General features: G+C 48.0%; 1 protein-coding gene and 1 long non-coding RNA gene across 2 annotated transcripts in view; one reads left to right on the top strand and one right to left on the bottom strand.

Moving 5' to 3' along the window:
* Nucleotides 1–5419: 5419 nt before the first annotated feature.
* The window catches only part of ERRFI1 (ERBB receptor feedback inhibitor 1), a 34162-nt gene continuing 17175 nt past the window's right edge, over nt 5420–22406 (bottom strand). Inside the window, 5 exon segments of the mRNA XM_056552488.1 lie at nt 5420–8500; nt 8545–9724; nt 9726–10177; nt 10466–10536; nt 11092–11279. Of these exon segments, the coding sequence (XP_056408463.1) occupies nt 9011–9724; nt 9726–10177; nt 10466–10536; nt 11092–11207 (1353 nt within the window). The 5' untranslated portion in view covers nt 11208–11279 and the 3' untranslated portion in view covers nt 5420–8500; nt 8545–9010.
* Nucleotides 17863–21492, top strand: LOC130311528 (uncharacterized). Its single transcript, XR_008859864.1, has 2 exons — nt 17863–19603; nt 21022–21492. It is a non-coding gene; the product is annotated as an uncharacterized LOC130311528 (long non-coding RNA).

Genomic DNA, 22406 nt, shown 5'->3' on the forward strand with positions numbered 1-22406 from the left:
TCGGGACAAAGGGATGCGCTCTTGGAAACCCCGCGTTTACTTTAAAAACGCAGGGGCCGCCGGGAAGGTGGCGCACGCAGGGACGTCACTGATGCCATGCGTGCACCCATAGCAACGAAGCGCGGAGGAGCGGGGCAGCGATGAAGATGTGTGCTGGCCAGCTAGGTAAGTGTTACCAGCGGCACGTCAGCTTCGGTGCTCCGACCACCGCTCCTTCGGTCCCGGGACTTACTGCTATGTCCGGACCAGAGGTCGGAGCACTGAAGTGGGGGCAGAACACAGGCATACACTGTATATGACTGAACACTGCATGTCTGTGGGGGAACTATGCTGCACCTAATGTGGGGGAACTATTCTGCACTTAATGTGGAGGAACTATACTGCACCTAATGTGGAGGAACTGTACTGCACCTAATGTGGAGATCTATACTGCACCTAATGTGGAGAACTATACTGCACCTAATGTGGGGATCTATACTGCACCTAATGTGGAGGAACTATACTGCACCTAATGTGGGGGAACTATACTGCCCCTAATGTGGGGGAACTATACTGCACATAATGTGGGGGGAACTATACTGCACCTAATGTGGAGGAACATACTGCACCTACTGTGGAGGAACATACTGCACCTAATGTGGGGGAACTATACTGCACCTAATGTGGGGAGAACTGTACTGCACCTAATGTGGGGAGAACTATACTGCACCTAATGTGGAGGAACTATACTGCACATAATGTGGAGGAACTATACTGCACATAATGTGGGGGAACTGTACTGCACCTAATGTGGGGGAACTATACTGCACCTAATGTGGGGGAACTGTACTGCACCTAATGTGGGGGAACTATACTGCACCTAATGTGGGGAGAACTGTACTGCACCTAATGTGGGGAGAACTATACTGCACCTAATGTGGGGAGAACTATACTGCACCTAATGTGGGGAGAACTATACTGCACCTAATGTGGGGAGAACTATACTGCACCTAATGTGGGGGGACTATACTGCACCTAATGTGGGGAGAACTATACTGCACCTAATGTGGAGGAACATACTGCACCTAATGTGGGGAGAACTGTACTGCACCTAATGTGGGGAGAACTATACTGCACCTAATGTGGAGGAACTATACTGCACATAATGTGGGGGAACTGTACTGCACCTAATGTGGGGGAACTATACTGCACCTAATGTGGGGGAACTGTACTGCACCTAATGTGGGGGAACTATACTGCACCTAATGTGGGGAGAACTGTACTGCACCTAATGTGGGGAGAACTATACTGCACCTAATGTGGGGAGAACTATACTGCACCTAATGTGGAGGAACATACTGCACCTAATGTGGGGAGAACTATACTGCACCTAATGTGGGGAGAACTGTACTGCACCTAATGTGGGGAGAACTATACTGCACCTAATGTGGAGGAACATACTGCACCTAATGTGGGGGAAACTATACTGCACCTAATGTGGGGGAAACTATACTGCACCTAATGTGGGGAGAACTGTACTGCACCTAATGTGGGGGAACATACTGCACCTAATGTGGGGGAACTATGCTGCACCTAATGTGGGGGAACTATACTGCACCTAATGTGGGGAGAACTATACTGCACCTAATGTGGGGAGAACTATACTGCACCTAATGTGGGGGACTATACTGCACCTAATGTGGAGGAACATACTGCACCTACTGTGGGGAACTATACTGCCAACCTAATGTGGGGGAACTGTACTGCACCTAATGTGGGGAGAACTATACTGCACCTAATGTGGGGGAATATACTGCACCTACTGTGGGGAACTATACTGCCAACCTAATGTGGGGGAACTGTACTGCACCTAATGTGGGGAGAACTATACTGCACCTAATGTGGGGGAACTACAACCTAATGTGGGGGGAACTGTGCTGCGTACTTAAAGTGGTAGTCCACTAATAAGATGTATGTGTGCATAGGAATTTGTTCATGTTTTGTTATCTATAGTCTGGCCCCCCGTTTAAAAAGTTTGAGGACCCCTGGTTTAAACACATTATGGCAAATTCATTGGCATTAGGGTGACAGTATTGGAAAGTGTCCCATTGCCCAGGGTTTCCTCATAAAGTTCTACGGACCATGATCCTACCCGAACCTGTGTGATTCTTGGGGTTCACAGATCATAGGGAGGGGCCCCGGTGCGGAGACATAGGAAGGGGCCCTGGGGCAGACACAGAAAGAGGGGACCTAGCACAAAGGTATAGAGAGGGTCCCCATGGAACAAACAAAGGGAGGGTCCCCAGCGCAGAAACACGGACCAGCTGGGTCGAGTACTGGGGACCAATATACAAGAAATATATATATATAGTGGAGCTGGTGCTGGTGTGGGCTCAAAGACGGGCAACCAGAATAATACATGGAGTGGGTTCCCCTCAGGAGCCGCTTTAACTGAGGGATGCCCGTGTGAGGGGGTCCCATTTTGGACCTTGGTATTTAACCATTTTTGGGCAGGGTTGTCTTTATTATGCCATGTCACCTTATGTCCCCTGATGAACCCTGCTATCTATTAGGGGAGAAATGTCGGGATATGGCATTGAATTAACAGGAGTGATTTATAGGGTCACAATTGTCCACTTTTGGACCCCCAGTGTGTATCAGATATTATTTTAGTTACTAATACTTGTCTCATTATTGACTTAACGTGTATACTTTTATTTTTGGCAGAACTTTGCCTATTTTTGAGAACTTCTTTTGGGTTTATCTATTTTAGGTGCAAATCAAAGTTTACATCTGAATGCAGAGTTATGATCGTATATCTTTTTACTAAATACTCTGCTGTATTTCCACCATATTGTGATTCCCCAGGGCAGTGTTTCCCAACTAGTGTGCCTCCAGCTGTTGCAAAACTACAACTCCCAGCATGCCCGGACAGCCGTTGGCTGTCCAGGCATGCTGGGAGTTGTAGTTTTGCAACATCTTCTCTTTTATGTTCTAGTGTGTAACCCAACTCTGGACAGTGATGACACTTACAGGGCGGTTGTTGGTTTCTGATCTAAAAGGTGAAACGCGCGCTGCATCCGATATAGAAGAGATGAACCAGTGCGGATCCTGTGACACCAGACGTTTCGCGCCCGTCTTCCTCTTACGTCTCCCAGTTGTCACTTATTTCCGTCCTTCCGTTTACAGCCACACGCCTAGGACACTCAGCTCCTGCTGCCCACACACACGCGGGAACCTTTTGTCATCACAATTATACACTTAGGGGTGCGGACGCTTAATGAGGTTACACCAGAATGGGTGTCACATCGATGACAAACTCCTCGTCCCCTCCCTGAAGTGCTGCAATTGTGTCGGAGCTCCTCACACCTCTCCTGAACTCCGCACCGGGGAGAACAATACGGCGAATATAACAACGTTCACGGCTCCAAATGGTTTCATGGGCTCAGACAGATCTATAAATAAGAGGACGGGGGAGGAAAAAACCATTTCAGGTGGTGGATCGGGAATTCTTATCCTATTATGAGGTTTATCTTTTATAAGGGTCGGTTTTCTGGCGTTTATTTCATATATATATATATATATATATACTGTATACACACTGCTCAATAACATAAAAGGTCTCCCTGTGATAACACATTGTAGATCTGAACTAATCGTATGAAATCCTTTCCTCTTTACATAGTTGAATTCACTGACAACAAAATCACCAAAAATTATCAATGGAAATCATTAACCCCTGGAGGTCTGGATATGGAGTCACCCTCAAAATCACAGAGGAAAACCCCACTACAGGCTGATCCAACTTTATGTAATGTCCTTAATACAAGTCCCAATGAGGCTCAGTAGTGTGTGTGGCCTCCACGTGCCCGTATGACCTCCCCGCCTGGGCATGCTCCTGATGAGGTGGAGGATGGTCTCCTGAGGGATGTCCTCCCAGACCTGGACTAAAGCATCCGCCAACTCCTGGACAGTCTGTGGTGGATGGAGCGAGACGTCCCAGATGTGCTCAATCGGATTCAGGGGAACGGGCGGCCAGTCCATAGCATCAATGCCTTCCTCTTGTAGGAACTGCTGACACACTCCAGCCACATGAGGTCTAGCATTGTCTTGTATTAGGAGGAACCCAACCGCACCAGCATATGGTCTCACAAGGGGTCTGAGGATCTCTGTACCTAATGGCAGTCAGGCTACCTCTGTTCGGCCCCCCAAAGAAATGCCCCCCCACACCATTACTGACCCACCACCAAACCGGTCATGCTGAGGGATGTTACAGGCAGCAGAACGTTCTCCACAGCATCTCCAGACTCTGTCACATGTGCTCAGTGTGAACCTGCTTTCATCTGTGAGGAGCACAGGGCGTCAGTGGTTAATTTGCCAATCTTGGTGTTCTCTGGCAAATGCCAAAGGTCCTGCACGGTGTTGGGCTGCAAGCACAACCCCCACCTGTGGACGCTGGGCCCTCATACCACCCTCATGGAGTCTGTTTCTGACCGTGTGAGTGGACACATGCACATTTGTGACCTGCTGGAGGTCATTTTGCAGGGCTCTGGCAGTGCTCCTCCTGGCACAATGGTGGAGGTAGCGGTCCTGCTGCTGGGTTGTTGCCCTCCTACGGCCTCCTTCACGTCTCCTGATGTACTGGCCTGTCTCCTGGTAGCGCCTCCATGCTCTGGACACTACGCTGACAGACACCGCAAACCTTCTTGCCACAGCTCGCATTGATGTACCATCCTGGATGAGCTGCACTACCTGAGCCACTTGTGTGGGTTGTAGACTCAGTCTCATGCTACCACTAGAGTGAAAGCACCGCCAGCATTCAAAAGTGACCAAAACATCAGCCAGGAAGCATAGGAACTGAGAAGTGGTCTGTGGTCACCACCTGCAGAACCACTCCTTTATTGGGGGTATCTTGCCTATAATTTCCACGTGTTGTCTGTTCCATGTGAAATTGATTGTCAATCAGTGTTCTTCCTGAGTGGACAGTGGGATCTCACACAAGTGTCAGTGACTTGGAGTCACATTGTGTTGGTTAAGTGTTACCTTTATTCTTTTGAGCAGTGTATACCTACCTAAATCTTGGGGGAGGGGGGAAAAAAAAAAAAAAACTCTTCCAGAGACTGGGTGGCTCACATACTGCGTGCCACCCAGCTTTCCCAGCAGTGGTAGGCTGCTTGTTCTTCCTGTACTCACTACAGTAGAACTGTTGTGCTCTCTCTCCTCCCCCCCCCCCCCCCCCCTCCTCATATGCACTCATATTATAGTTATGTATATATATATTATATACACACGTTAAGATATATGTGTGTACGGATATATACTGTAAAGTAGTACTGCAGTCTTACACACTTATCCCCCTAAGTGTCTGATAGCAGTGGTTCCAACTATTAGGACCCCCCCCCAGCACACAGCTAATGTGCGTGTTGTCGGCCTCCATGGGAGGGGCTGGGGGTCCCAGCATTCAGACCGCCCATGATCAGACAGGGCATAGGAAATAAGTGTCTAGGACTGCAGATCTCCTTTATAATCTCCCCTATAATGTAAGCATACAGCTGATAACAGCACTGGCTCACCTGGGAATCCAGCAACAAGTGTCCTGCAGCGCTATGAGCAAGTGAGCCTTAACCAGCCCTGGGGCTCCAGCCCCATTAACCCCCTCGTGACGCCACTGCAGCTCTGTATAACTTTCTTCCACAGGTTATTTTAAACATTTCTCCCTTTGTAAAGTTTATTTACCCAGCCAGAAATGATTAAACTAGTGTCCCCAGCAGACCAAACAAATGCACGGCCGATTGCGGTAATAAACTGGCACCATAAGCTATGTCATAAATAAGTATATTATAGCTTTATTAATTTCCAAAAAAAAAAAAAAAAAGACACAACACGATAACACACAGTATTATCCAAAAATAACAAAACGAACAGAATCATTCTTTATCCAATACTGTACATATGCCGGAATATCAGTGCATTTTATGCTAATATTTATACCTTCATTTAGTCTGTATTAAAATAAAAAAATAAAATAAAAATGTAACTTAAATAGTTAATTATAAATCAGTTTTTAACTGTAAACAGTATGTGTATCAGCGGATAATGAAGAAACAGATACGGGGGCGACGTATACACGCTGGGGATAAGCGGGGGCGTCACCCTCGGCAGCCAATCAGCTCACGCCTCACATTTAACTCCATCCTGTAGATCAGGGTGGCGCCAGCTACTGCAAAACTACAACTCCCAGCATGCCCGGACAGCCGCTGGCTGTCCGGGCATGCTGGGAGTTGTAGTTTTGCAACAGCTGGAGGCACAGTGACTGGGGAGATCTGATTGGCTTAAGGTTACGCCACTGTTCACACCTGCGCCAGCTTCTACATCTTCTCAACAGTGTCGTATCTGTTTTTTTTTTTTACCCAGCAGCACCTCTCTACCTTTATTTAAAATAAAAAAAAAAAAAAAGGACTGTCAATCAAAGTGTCAAGCACAGTGTCAGGACGCAACTCCTTCTGCGCCATTCCCCGACACCGTATGCAAGACTTCGGAAGCCACTTTAGTTGTCTTAAGATTTATGGTAAAGAAGAAGCCTAAAAAAAAAATAAAAGACGAGAGGAAAGAAGCATTTTTTTTTTTTACTTACAAAAAAGTCACAAACATACGTCTCCTGGTGGCCTGAGGGAAGATAATCCACCGCCCTACTGTGCAATTAATACTCCTGTTATATTGTCAGCCATCGCTGAACATTTACCTTAGGGGCACAACAGAGGTGGCCAATGTAGGGACAGTGTGGTCTTACTACAGGTCTTATGAGACTACTCGATGTTGTATGGGCCTAATGGATGTGGTATGAGCCTACTGGCGGTCTTATGGGCCTACTAGAGGTGTTATGGGCCTACTGGCAGTCTTATGGGCCTAATGGACTTACTGGTGGTCTTACGGGCCTACTGGTGCACTTACAGACTTAATAGAGGTCTTATAAGCCTACTGGTTGTCATCTTATGGGCCTAATAGTGGTCACTTCTTACCAGAGAGAACCACTACCATGAGGTCACCTACCAGCTCCTTCTGTCTGGCCCATTATATTTATGGCAAAATGGGTATTGAAACCAGCAATGAAGTGTCTAAACTGATAGAACTAGTTCTATGTGACTAAAACAGATTACGAGCTATATAGAGATTAGAGCTTGTTAAACAATAAGCCAAGATGGCCGCCCCCTGCGTTCGTCGCCATGTGAGCCACTTCATTATTGGCTCAAATATTTTTTTCTCATGATCTATAAATCAGATTGAATTTCTAGAATGGATGATAGTGCTATATGGTTTTCTTCTCCAAATAAAAAAAATACACTTTTTAGCTAAAAATTAGAAGACTATAAAATGGAAAAAATATAGAACATAGCATTAAAGGCCATTATTATAAAAAAAAAAAAAAAAAAAAACTTTATAAATTAATTTCACTGTCCCCAAATCTGAACCTCAATGCTGTTTATTTATAAACCTTGGATCGGTCTTCTCAGAATGGAAGAGCTTCAAGCATAAATATTTGAGGCCCACCCAGCCATTATTGGGGGCCCACCCAGCCATTATTGTAGCCTACCTTGCTGAACCTATAGCTCAGTATTATTGGACCTTCCCTTCGTCACCAATATGGAATCACCATATCACACGCCTGACGTAGAGGCTTGTTGGCGGGAAGGCCATTGGTCTGCTCAGGTGCTCAGTCCTCACCCATGTATCAGTTAATGGCTCCTACACTTTTTTGACCTCTGCTTATCTAAAGCAGAACGTCCTTCTGATGGGGAAACCCCCCCCCCCCATACATGGATCCACATGGACGGTCCACACAACCACACACACTCCGACTCTTCTATTGACCTTGGCAAAAAGTTTGGGGCGGCGTAACTGGCTCCCAAGTTAGTTTGTGCATAACTTGCAGAGCGGCGGCGCCATGTGCCCCAGTATGATCTGCTGCAGATTTATACAACGCACAAGGAAAAAATACTGAATAGACAGAAGTGACACGAGGCCCGCTCGTGCCTCAGATCTATTATATCAGAAGAAGAAGAAGGACAGAGAACCTACTGGCATCTACAATAAACACTTCACTACAAAAGAACACTGGGTTTTCTTCATTTCACACTTTGGACCAGAAGAGAAGGGTAAAGCAGAGTCTGACAAACACCAAACATGTATGTGAACAGGAGCCAATCATTCCAGTCATCTACATAGTAGAAGCAGCCATTTTGTCAGTCTCTCACCTTGACCATCCAACTTATCGGAACTAAAGATGTCAGAGACACCAGATGGACCTCAGTGACCACATAGTTTGTACTGATGGTTTAAGCCCTACTTGAGAGTAAGGTTGACTGCTTGGACCTCCATGAAAATGGCTGCCTCCACTATTTTTAGCTAGGTAGACAGGTCCATGGAAGACTTTCCATTCAGAACATCTTAGAAATTCCATTTGTTTGTGCTTTTTGTTTTTTTACTATCTAGAAATGATATAAAATAAAAATGGTGTCCTAACCTAGAGAACACACAGCTGATATAAAATAAAAATGGTGTCCTAACCTAGAGAACACACAGCTAGCAGCTTGTGGAGCTTCAGCCTACGGTAAAGTCCAGATCTTCAGACAAGTTAAGAGGCAAATGTTTGAGGAAGGGTTAAAAACAAAGTAGGATACACAAATACTGCACTATTCTTCTGGAAACCGTTCATAACCTATCAGCAGTAGGAAGTCATGGGGTCATCTTCTGTCATGCCCAACCTGTCCTCATCGTGGTCTACAGAACGGGACGTAGAGAAGTGACTTGGGCCTCTGCCCACCCATCACATTGACACAACGCCTAAATTATACCTCACATTATTCCAGGAGACCATGGACTCCACCTCTCTTCATAGAAATGGTCACGTAGAAGTGAGCCCATTATCTTAGTCCTTGTTTTAATCCACCTTGTCCTTTCCTCGCCTCCGAACAAGCCGCGAAGGCCTAAAGTAACATCCTGTAGTATCCTAGTGACCTACTCATCCCGCGCGTTACAGAGAGATGACATCCTGAAGGGGTTTACGCTTGGGTTGGTTATTGTCTAGTTTAGCCTTAGCATCCGGCTTAGTAGAAGCTGTAGCTAGGCCACTGTCCCCAGACCACGATTCAGAGCAAGCGTCTTTAGATTCCGTGAAATACTTCTCATACCGATAAAGGTACGGGGGCTTCTCTGGTAAAAGATAGTAATGTGTGGAACTGGCCTTCTTTCCATTCTCAATAATAGGCAAAATACAAGGGATCTTATTGGCCGATCCTTCACTGTTTTGTCTATGAAGAGCTTTACTGCTCACATATTTTGGGTCTGGTGCAAAACTTTGCGTTGGTGGCATTACGCCATTGAGGTATGAAGGTAGACTCTTTGGGCTTGGTGTACGAGAGTTGCTCCTGGACAAAGGTTCCCTTGGTGGCACCTTAGGAGGTCGGTCCTCGTCACTGTATGTGTTTGAGGAAACTTCCGCCGACCACCTTCTGTAATCCGGCTTTAATGGCCTTGGGGGGATTGGAATTCTTGGAGGAACTTCCGGTTTGTCTTCATCTGAATTAGGAGAAGTCCTATTTGCAAGTATCCGAATAGCGTGTTTATTATATGATCCAGCTGGGCCAGAATGAGACCTCCGTAGCCTCCGGTGACATTGCTCAGGTTTCTGAGGTTTTACGTTTTGTACACATCCATTCTGTTGACAGGTCGGGACTTCATCTGCTTTTTTTGGCTGCAGATCCAGAATCAAAATAGGCATAATTGATCTGTCCACATCCCCTGAAGCTTCGCCTACTAGGAACCCCATATTTAAATGCCAAAGATCTCCCATCTTGTATGAGCAAGTCTGTCTCGGAACTGGTAAGAAATTCTACCTCACTGTCCGCCTCATCCAGAGAATAATCTTCTGAAATGGGGAGCGGCGGTAACGGCCGGGAGCTCCGATCACTAGGATGAATGCCGTAAAATTGTGGTGGTCCACCCTTAACAGGCGTTAATGGAGGGGTCCTCTCTGACCCATCATTCATTGACAGTTTCTGAAAGGAAGGAACAACTTGGTCATCTTCACAGTTTGTAGAATGTTCTATGATCGGCATGCCAAGGTGAAGGACGTTGGATTTCTTCATGCAGTTTTCCGAGCAGCAATGTCCATTCAAGGTGGCGGGCCTAGAATGTTGACCTGGAAGAGAAAACCAGAAAGGTTACCTTCCCTTCTCTCCATCTACACGGCTCATGTTCTAACATTTTTTGAAGTCTCTTCTATGGACTTTGAGGGCAGAACTACTGACCAGCAGTGGGAAGATACATTGTGTAAATTGTCTCTGAAATAAATAATTTATTGGGGTCAAGTTCTGACCATAAACCTAAGACTTTATGTTTCCTCACAATAACCAACCAGATCCCATCTCCACATGTAGATATGAGGCCTGTATAACGTATGAATGCTCCCCGGGATTTCTCTACTTACCGATAGAGGAAGTTTGCTGTTGGGCGGGAGATTTCATGACGTACGGCATAGTGTCCATCCCGTAGAATGTACTGCAACAGAGAAACAGTTAATACCTGGATTTATCTCTCCATTCATGTTCTGGTCATGTGACTGCTAAGAGTTAAAGGGTTACTCCGCCCCTAGACATCTTATATCCACTTTGGATAGGGGATTAGATGTCTGATCGTGGGGGGTACAGCCGCTGGGGACACCCGTGATCTCTGCACTGCACCTGCCGTTCCTTTAGAGCGTCGGGTTCAGCGCTGGAGGCTCGTGACGTCATGTCATGCCCCACTCGTAACATCATTACGGCAGTCACGCCCCCTCTCATAGACTTGCATTGAGGGGGCACGGCCATGATGTCACGAGTGGAGCGTGACCGTGACGTCACGACCCTCCGCCCCGCATCGCCAGTCATCCTCACTCTGTGCACCGGATGTCTGTCCCCAGCGACGGGGACCCCCACGATCAGACATCTTATCCCCTATCCTTTGGATATTGGATAAGATGTCTAGGGGCGGAGTACCCCTTTAAGGTTGCCCCCATATACATGATGTTTGGCCGACACATCCCTTAGAGGAGACTTGGTTGGATCCATCACTTACTTCTCGTACTCACTAGGATTCGCCCAACATGATTTTCCGCACATTAACCCCTGTGCGCTGTGCATGAAGCTGTTTTTCAATGAGACGTCTTGCGTTGCGAGCCCAGCTGTTGTCATTGTGTCTTGTCCCCTGTCGACTATACACAAAGATCTCCAGACGTGGATCCACCAGCAGCTGTCATTACTTCACTGCAAGAAAGAAAAGCAGCCATTATAGGATGATATAACAGTCTAAACACATGGAGGATACAGGACGGGCGTGATACCGCCACGCCAACATACTTATGCAGATTTATAAGACACATAAGCCGGGCATCAGTCACCATCAGGAAGAGCTTAGACCATCAATTACATTAATGGGACTGGATGTGCCAGGACGGTTCACTGAGGAGGAGGATGAAGCCATCAGATCTACAGTAATAATAATCATCATCAGCCCCTTCAGTAATTATCTGGGAGATGAGGTAGAGCTAAAATTAGGAGGGGCCCCCCCCAAAAGCCCAGATTAGGAGGAGGAGGAGGAGGCCCCCCCCAGGCCCAGATTAGGAGGAGGAGGCCCCCCCCCAGGGCCCAAGATTAGGAGGAGGAGGAGGGCCCCCCCCCCCCTCCCAGGCCCAGATTTAGGAGGACACTATGAGGCCAAGATTAGGAACCCTCTGAGGCCAAGATTGGGAGGACACTATGAGGCCTATATTATTTAGGGAGGGACAATTTACACCACAAGGACCATGTCTGGAGGGACATACTGAGGTACTCTTCAATTCTTTATAGTAATGTTTTTGCTAAATTAACTTTGGGGCCACCTTCTGAGGATACAGAGGACCACCCTTCTGAGGGACACTACAAAGGCCAATGTTTTCATGACAACACGAGGCCCAAGGTTTTCTAGGACCATGATGCCCATGTTTCCAGGACACCATCAGGCCCATATGTGAAGGATATTTTAGGGCCCACTTTTGGAGGCCATAATGAAGTATCCCCACAATATAATGTAAAGTAAACGTTAACTCCTGTCTGAAGTTCAGACGCCGACATATTACAAACCTACGGGGTGGTCTGTATAACCGGTCCCCTGAATGAACAGAGGGGACTGTAGTGGGATTAAATTTACCGACATTTATGGTCAGGCCTTTTATTTACACATCCTGGCGGCTCCGTGGCCTCACTGCCTGACTATTCCGTGGTCCTGAGTGGGACCTTGTGATGGACAATGACCCTAAAGAGAGACGTTTTTCTTGGGAGCGCGTGATTCACGATGAACAAATCCATTAGGTTTGGGGTTTATATCAGGCGGTCGTATAAAACAAGCTTTTTTTTTTTTTTTTTTTATAAGACTGGTCCCCTGCTGAAACTAATCCTAATGGGTGCTGAAGATAAGTCATGTGGCCTCCACCTACCATTCATAATATAGAGGTCTGTGCACCCCTCAGACCCCAGGGTCGGGGTACAACTACACCCTGCACCTCCTATAACTGGGACTGATATCACATGCTGGGAGTTGTAGTTTTTCAACAGCTGGAGGCACTTAACACTTAAATGCAGCCTATTCTATACTAGTGACCTAATATGAGGTATTGTATGAATAAATTCACCATCATTTATATAATTCAAATGTTTTCCAAATGGTGTGCCTCCAGCTTTTTCAAAACTACAACTCCCAGCATGCCCAGACAGCCAAAGGCTGTCCAGGCATGCTGGGAGTTGTAGTTTTGAAACAGCTGGAGGCACACCATTTGGAAAACACTGAAAGTTCTAAGCTATGACAGATTTAAGCCACAGTGTAATCTGGTATTGGTAAGGGCACGTTTAAGACCACTCCACCTCTATTAAAGTCAATGGAGATTGCTGTCCGGGCATGCTGGGAGTTGTAGTTTTGCAACAACTGGGGGCCCCCTAGTTGGGACGCACATCCCCCATATTATAACCCCGAGCGTTTCCGCCAACATCAGGTTATGGACTCTGGTCGTCAGTAACAGACTTGGGGGGGGGTGCAAACAGACGTGATCCGCGCTCTCCTCTTCTGCGCCATTACAAGCAGAGCCTGTGTGTTATTCCAGTTGCTGCACAATGATAAAATATTTTTCTTTCACAAATGATAAATTCAGCGCCCCCGCCAGCGTACAGCAGGAAGAATGATGGAGCCAGCGCAGGCAACATGAAAAAAACACTATAAAGACGCAATTTAATGCGCAAAATAAAACACACAGTGCACGCAGTAAAGCTGGTGCGTGCCGGGTGTCTAGTTTCCCCACCCCCCATTTTATTCAGCCATTTTATCCGTTTCTGGGAAAGCTGAGTGACAACCAAGACTGCTATGACATACCTAGCTTTCCTGGGGTCCGGAGTATTTGTGATGTGGGGGGCGGCGGCCATATTAGTGGTCACCCAGCTTTCCCAGAACAACTAGATGGTAAAGGTCAGCACTATGGCGCTGTTCACACTGTATTTTTGTATTTTGCTATTCCATACAGGCGAGTGATGCCCACATATACCATCTCGACGTACACTCACACCAGGCGACTGCGGCCCTACTGGTGTAGAGGAAAAGCAGTGCAGTTACCCATAGCAACCAATCAGATCATTTATTTCAAGTTTCAGAGGCCTTTTTAAAAATGAAAGCAGTGATCTGATTGGTTGCTATGGGTAACTGCTCCGCTCTCTTCCTCTACAGGTTCTCATAAATCTACCCCCCCCCCCCCATATATACACGCGCAGCGCTCCATGTCATCTACGTTATTGCGATGGTAAAGCCTGATCTCAGCCCATAGAAGGAAGAGAGCGCGGCGGCGGCGGCGAGGTCTGAGGCCGTCAAAACAAAAGACTCCATGATGGATGATTCAGAACCGGTGATGATTCCCATCCACAGATCCATAGAAACGGGCGTAAACAGCGCAAAATAAAAACTGACCTCGTGCAGTGGAGCGTCGGAGCAGAAAAGTGTGAACGGGGCAATGAGGGGTTAATGCCATCCAAATAAAGAGACAGTAAACCTCTTATCTATTGTTCCCAGTTATCAGCTGGGCAGGGAAAGGGTTAATGAAAAAAAAATCATTAAATCTCCCAGAGATCACCTCAGGTATTGTTATCTGGGCCTCCAGCTGTTGCAAAACTACAACTTCATGCCAAAGGCGGTCTGGGCATGCTGGGAGTTGTGGTTTTGCCACAGAGGTTGTTGGAACTGGGCTCTTCTTTAAGGCTGTAAGCGCCTACATCAGTGTTTCCCCACAAGGGTGCCTCCAGCTGTTGCAGAACCTCTAATCTATTGTTCCCTGTTATCAGCCGGGCTGGGGGAACCATATGGCCGACTACTGTCCTCATTATTGTCCTATTTATAGTCCCAACTATACGGAGTCCCCTGTCCTTGTGTTTTTGTGGCATTAACATGGAATCGTCCCCCCCCCCCCCCCCCAGGAGATGTCCTCACTGATCCCCCCCCCCCAATGAGATGTCCTCACTGATCCCCCCCCCCCCCAATGAGATGTCCTCACTGATCCCCCCCCCCCAATGAGATGTCCTCACTGATCCCCCCCCCCCCAATGAGATGTCCTCACTGATCCCCCCCCCCCCCCCAATGAGATGTCCTCACTGATCTCCTCCCCCCCCCCCCCCCCCAATGAGAGGTCCTCACTGATCCCCTCTATATCTCTTTGGACTCCTCATTATAAAGCACCGGATATAATGAAGCCCCATAGACCTGTAGGATTTCCCTCCCTCCATGTTCTGCCAGACACCAGGAATTTATTGTGATGACAAAGTGGTCACTTACATTCCCGGCCCTCTCTACTCACACATTGCTACATCCTATGGTTCCACCGCAACAGCCCCCACCCCCCACCGCCAAATAATAACCAGGATCAGAACAAATGTGTCAGTGCAGAGGAAATAGAGAAGCAGACGGGTTGTAAGGGGCCATTAGATGAGCAGGAAGCAGATAAGTGACGTCTAGAGAGAGTCCATTAGTGAGCACTAAGAGCCCTTAGATACCACAGAGGAGATCAGGGGGGCCCGATGGGGACAGGGTACAGATCCTTACGTCAGGCTGGGAGTTGTGATGAACACGAGGGAAGACAAAGGCTTCATAGCAGTAGAGGTCACAGAATGGAGACCCCCCCCCCCCCACTGCTGAAGGTCACATCAGAATGGAGACCCCCCCCCCCCACTGCTGAAGGTCACATCAGAATGGAGACCCCCCCCCCCCCCACACTGCTGGAGGTCACATCAGAATGGAGACCCCCCCCCCCCCCCACTGCTGGAGGTCACATCAGAATAGAGACCCCCCCCCGCCACTGCTGGAGGTCACATCAGAATAGAGACCCCCCCCCCCCCCCCACTGCTGGAGGTCACATCAGAATGGAGACCCCCCCCCCCCCCACTGCTGGAGGTCACATCAGAATGGAGACCCCCCCCCCCACTGCTGGAGGTCACATCAGAATGGAGACCCCCCCCCCACTGCTGGAGGTCACATCAGAATGGAGACCCCCCCCCCCCACTGCTGGAGGTCACATCAGAATGGAGACCCCCCCCCCCCCCACTGCTGGAGGTCACATCAGAATGGAGACCCCCCCCCCCACTGCTGGAGGTCACATCAGAATGGAGACCCCCCACTGCTGGGGTCATATCTGGTCACATGATGTTTGACATCACTGTTGATCTGGGCTGATGCTCTATAGGGGACATCAGAGCCCCCCCAAATCTTTCTGGCCACCACCCTGGATGGTTTGATGCGTCACCATCCCGGAGTATATATAATATAGGGGATATGTATTGTCTCGAGAGAATTATACGAGTTCCTGGATTACAATGCCGGGAATCCGGTGATGAGACCGACATGAAGACTAGACCTGGGCCCAGGAGCGACCGGCAATGTCTCCCCTCTGTATTACAGATGAAATAGTCACTTATACAGAGAGATCCCTCCATACAGCAGCACTGCTGCCCTTGTGCCCCCAGGAGGAGAGGACGGGGGTCTTCTCCCTTATGGATACACTTCCCCTTTACCTCTCCATTATAATGTGCCCACTAGGTGGCGCTGTTTCTCCGTTATATACAGAAGAGATTTATGGCGTAAAAGAAAACAAACACGAAAGGCGGCGAACACCTCAGCTCCATAAAATACACAACACACAATGTGACAGAGGAATCGGCCCTATCAGTCATATATAGCAGCAGGGCCTTCTGGGTATTCAGTCCCAGCCCCCACCTGCACACAGCTTTAGGGCCCCTCTCCCCTGATTGTGTAACTCGGGTTGACCCAAAATTTGCTGCAGAATTCCAAAGTTTTAATGAACACTTCAAATATTTAGACTTGTCCTAAAAAAAAGATTATTTTGTTACTCTTTTAAGAATGTAGCAGCTTCCGAGCGTAGGGGGGGGGGGGGGTGGGGGGGGGCGGGGGAGGAAACATCTCCGGCCTTCTCCATGACAGACAAACAGAGTCTTTGTGTCATTCGAGGTGACCGGCCTCCAGTCCCTGCGGAGAATTGTCAATGGCCGTATTATGAATGTGGGGAACGCGGACAGGAAAGAACAGGGGGGGGGGGGGGTACAAAGTAATTATATACTGTGACAAGTCAACAGGGGGAATCGTGGGAAGAAAAATAAAGATGCGTCTCTGAGGTGATCACCACCATGAATGGTACAAAAAGTCTATCCGGCCCCGAAAATCCATAATACAGGTCAAATAACGTAAACAATACAATGTCAAAGGCGACCAATCAATATCAGCCTGATACCCTGGGGGGCCGCCATGAATGGAGGGGTCTCTCCGGTTGCCAGGGGCAGCAGAATACTTGTGTAATGGTAGTAAATAGACGACACAGCCGCGCTCTTGTGTTCAGTATTGAATGGGGGGGGAGATACTGCGAAACACCAAACACAGGGGCTTCAGGGCCCCATATCTACCAGAAAACACCAAACACAGGGGCTTCAGGGCCCCATATCTACCAGAAAACACCAAACACAGGGGCTTCAGGGCCCCAATATCTACCAGAAAACACCAAACACAGGGGCTTCAGGGCCCCATATCTACCAGAAAACACCAAACACAGGGGCTTCAGGGCCCCAATATCTACCAGAAAACACCAAACACAGGGGCTTCAGGGCCCCAATATCTACCAGAAAACACCAAACACAGGGGCTTCAGGGCCCCATATCTACCAGAAAACACCAAACACAGGGGCTTCAGGGCCCCAATATCTACCAGAAAACACCAAACACAGGGGCTTCAGGGCCCCATATCTACCAGAAAACACCAAACACAGGGGCTTCAGGGCCCCAATATCTACCAGAAAACACCAAACACAGGGGCTTCAGGGCCCCAATATCTACCAGAAAACACCAAACACAGGGGCTTCAGGGCCCCATATCTACCAGAAAACACTAAACACAGGGGCTTCAGGGCCCCATATCTATAAAAACACCAAACACAGGGGCTTCAGGGCCCCATATCTACCAGAAAACACTAAACACAGGGGCTTCAGGGCCCCATATCTATAAAAACACCAAACACAGGGGCTTCAGGGCCCCAATATCTACCAGAAAACACCAAACACAGGGGCTTCAGGGCCCCATATCTACCAGAAAACACCAAACACAGGGGCTTCAGGGCCCCATATCTATAAAAACACCAAACACAGGGGCTTCAGGGCCCCATATCTACCAGAAAACACTAAACACAGGGGCTTCAGGGCCCCATATCTATAAAAACACCAAACACAGGGGCTTCAGGGCCCCAATATCTACCAGAAAACACCAAACACAGGGGCTTCAGGGCCCCATATCTACCAGAAAACACCAAACACAGGGGCTTCAGGGCCCCATATCTATAAAAACACCAAACACAGGGGCTTCAGGGCCCCATATCTACCATGGGACATTTATAATATGGCTGTTTTCTCATGTAGCAGAGGTGACTTTGGGGCCACATACCACCGATTCCTCTGCGCCCCCTATAGTTACGTCCCAGCTCAGTGTAATACAACCTTCTATATATACACAGGAATTGTTAGAGGATCATACACCTGATTATTTATAAGTTAATAGATTCAGGTTGGGATCCTAATCAGATTGACTACAAAGAGCGTCTCCATCTCTGGAGGACCCGCCCCGTCCTGCGTTACACGGACGACCCATTGATGTGAAATGGACAATGTGGCCTGATGAAGCGCCAGTGGGCACGATACAGTCTGTGGCCGGCGTCTGAGGCTCCTCTCGTTACACCCGTCACCGCCCCGCCATGGAAGACCGGGACTGAGATCATGTATCAGCCGCTAGCCCCCGCACGAGAGTCGCAGTGTGAGTGCCCCGTATCCTTCTAGGTTTGCTACAGTTGTAACCAGTGTAATATACGTAGAGCACCTCCAGACATCATAGCTCCCTCCTATTTACATACATCCAACTGTTTGATAAGTAACTGCTATATTTGCCACATATTGGAAGATAGTAGTATTAGTGCCGTCTCCGACTTTTCTTTGGGATTGGACAACGTGTAATGCTTCGTTTCCCCTGTGGTGGCGCTGCAGAGGAATCAAACACTTACTGCCCGTCTCCTCACACATAATGATGACTTGGGGTCTCAGTCAATGGACTCTACTATTAAGTAGTGGACTCTAGACCGAACTATTAAAGGGATACTCGGCTGCTAGACATCATATCCCCTATACAAAAGGATAGGGAGATAAGATGTCTGATCGCAGGGGGTCCCTCTGCTGGGAGCCCCCTTGATCTCCTGAACTGAACCCCGGGGTCCAACTGCAGTGGTAAAGACGTCCCGCCACACCCTTTAGTGATGCCCCCACCATTCATGTCTATGGGAGGGGGTGTAGCGGCCCATAGACATTTAGATAGGGGATAGGATGCCTAGCAGTGGAGAACCCCTTTAAGTAAGGGATTTGGGACTCAACTACTAAGTAGGAAACGTTGGACTGAACTATTAAGTAGGGAGATGAACAATATCCAATGTGGTGTATTACATAGGGGCAGCCATGCAGATGTAATGTGGCCCTTAGAAACAAGGGTCCCGGCCTTGGATGGTCACTCTGGACTCTGGAGGTGGAAGGTGCTGAGGGTCCTAATACAGGCCTATTGTATGGTGTTCCCCAACCTCTACCTGTTCCTTGGAGGGTGATGGACCCCACAACATTGTGCCCCTACCTGCCCCCACAACAACATTGTGCCCCCCCCCCCCCCCCAGACACTGTAAAATCCCAGAAGCCGAAGTGTCTAGTTTGCATTATTCCCGACACGTCTGCTAAGCTCCTTCCCGTCACCCGGCCATGATGAAGGGCGGGATCTGTAATTAGAAGGTCTCACCTTCGCTCACTGCCATGTTATTAATGAAAGACAGTAGTGAATTTAAGGAGGAGAGGCGTATACCTGTGACACATATCATTATCATGCTCTGCCCTTCCTAATCTCCCTCTCATTACAGGCGGCTCTTAAAGGAGAAACTACACATCTACAAGACACTCCAATATGGACGGATATGCTGAGCGCGGGCTTCAAGTTTATTTTAGGTTAAATTATTATTTTCTGGGGCATGTACTATATATTTGGGAACCCTTCTTCTCCCCCTCCAAGCATGAATAAATTCACCATCACTTATACAATTCAGTGTTTTCCTAACCATATGCCTTCGGCTGTCGAGGCATGCTGGGAGTTGTAGTTTTGTAACAGCTGGAGGTACAACAGTAATCTGGTATTGGTTAGGGTGAGTTTAAGACCCATGGTGGTGCCCAATTTTTGTTCCACATCTATTGAAGTCAATGGAGATTGCAGTCTGGGAGTTGTAGTTAACTGGAGACGCACAGTTTGGAAAACGATGATCTCATTCCCAGCCATGATAGATTTGAGTAATTAGCGGGCAATGTTAGGACCCATGGAAGTGCCCAATTTTTGTTCCACAGCTATTAAAGTCAAGGGAGAGGATTCTTGGACACTGACAAACTCCTCTCAGACATACAAATGCAGATAAACGCCGACATAATGACCAGAAGGTTTTTATTAACCAAAGCGCCCAATGGAAAGCGAGGAACATTCTCGAAAACTCTGACACTTCATCTACGCGTGGCCTCGGTTGGCACCTACATCCTTAGTGCATCACAGTGTAATACAGAGTTGGCACCAACCTCCCTACATACACACAATCTGCAATTGGGGACACATCCAGAACCCCCCCCCCCCCCAGACACACACTACCCCTCAGCAAACACATCCAGACCCCCCCCCCCCCAGACACAAACCACCCCCTACAAACACGACTGAACACATCCAGACCCCCCAACACACACATCCAGACTTCCCCCCCCCCCCCCCCCAGACACACAAACCACCCCCTACAAACACGACTGAACACATCCAGACCCCCCCCCCCCCCCACACACAAACACACACTACCCCCCAACACACACATCCAGACCTCCCCCCCAGACACACAAACCACCCCCTACAAACACGACTGAACACATCCAGACCCCCCCCCCCCCACACACACACACACACACGTGCACCCAGACCCCCCCCCCCCCCCAACAAACACATCCAGACCCCCTCCCCTCACACACATCCAGACCCCCTCCCCTCACACACACTACCCCCCCAGACACATCCAGACCCCCCCCCCCACCAGACACACACAAACCACCCCCTTCAGAACACATGCAGATCCCCCCCCCCCCCAGACACACAAACCACCCCCTACAAACACGACTGAACACATCTCCAGACCCCCTCCGTACATAGGACCGGACCCCCAATCTAGACCAGGACCGGACCCCCCCCCCCCGTCTACACAAGGACCGGACCCCCATCTACACCAGGACCAGACCCCCATCTACACCAGGACGCGCTTTGTTTTCTAACCCACGTTCTGTTTAGTCACTTATTAGTCAGTAGTGGACATAACACATTTTTATTTGGTCTGATTTTTTTGCAGTTTTATGTGAAATTCATCCGCACCATCTGTGAATCACTTCGCCGATGATCCTATAACTCCTGGGGGATCATTATATAGGAAAAGTGTGGGAACTGGAGATGAAGGGAACAGATTAGGAACGTGGGAAGTGAGGCCAATGGAAGATTTCCTGAATTACATAAAATATCCATATTATTTATCATCATCCCCTGAAGAAGTGGCATAATAGCGAAACGATCGTTGGGGTTCAGGTGTAGGTATGGTTTTGCACCCTTTACTGTTTACTTTTGGCAGGTATTATTCTTGTATCCTACCAGCTACTGTGGCATTTACTCCCTATACTTGTATATTTTGATGTATTTGGGTCCTACCATTGTCCTATATCTTTGAATGTCCACTAGTGCCTATTTATTGCTACTACTTTCTTTGTTTTAATTCTACGATCTATTTTTTATTATTAAATTGCATTAATAAAGTTTATTTTTTACATTCTATTACCTTTCTGTTTAATTTGTGGTATGGTTCTCTTTTTGGTGTCAACAATACTTAGTCAAGTTAAGTCAAAATTTCATTCAACGTTAGGAGTTAAAAGAGCGACGCTCTGCTTACGGGACGGACGGCAGAAGGGTCCAGAATCAGGGACAGCGAGGGATCGGACGCGTCTTTTTTGTTGTTCTGCAGACCGGGCTCTTGGCTCTTGTCTTCAGATGCTGAAAAGTCAAAACATGACATTTTCTTTGGGAACGCAATGTACTTGGCCGAAGAAGAGGAAGATCACCCACCTCATATACAAGGCCGACTATAGGGCCGCAACGCTCTCCACAGCCAAGATATATAGAGACTATGGGGCGTCCATCATTATCTCTATAGGCTGCTAAATAGTCACATGTTCTCCTCTCAGGTATATACAGTATATATAGATGGTGGCAGAGACGTCTCCTTCCCCTGCCCATCACTTGTTCTCCTCTCAGGTATATACAGTATATATAGATGGTGGCAGAGACGTCCCAGTCTTCACCTGCCCATCACTTGTTCTCCTCTCAGGTATATATAGATGGTGGCAGAGACGTCCCAGTCTTCACCTGCCCATCACTTGTTCTCCTCTCAGGTATATAAAGTATATATAGATGGTGGCAGAGACGTCCCAGTCTTCACCTGCCCATCACTTGTTCTCCTCTCAGGTATATATAGATGGTGGCAGAGACGTCCCAGTCTTCACCTGCCCATCACTTGTTCTCCTCTCAGGTATATAAAGTATATATAGATGGTGGCAGAGACGTCCCAGTCTTCACCTGCCCATCACTTGTTCTCCTCTCAGGTATATACAGTATATATAGATGGTGGCAGAGACGTCTCAGTCTTCACCTGCCCATCACTTGTTCTCCTCTCAGGTATATAAAGTATAT

Source organism: Hyla sarda, unplaced genomic scaffold (assembly GCF_029499605.1).
Source record: "Hyla sarda isolate aHylSar1 unplaced genomic scaffold, aHylSar1.hap1 scaffold_1643, whole genome shotgun sequence".
Classification (NCBI taxonomy): Eukaryota; Metazoa; Chordata; class Amphibia; order Anura; family Hylidae; genus Hyla; species Hyla sarda.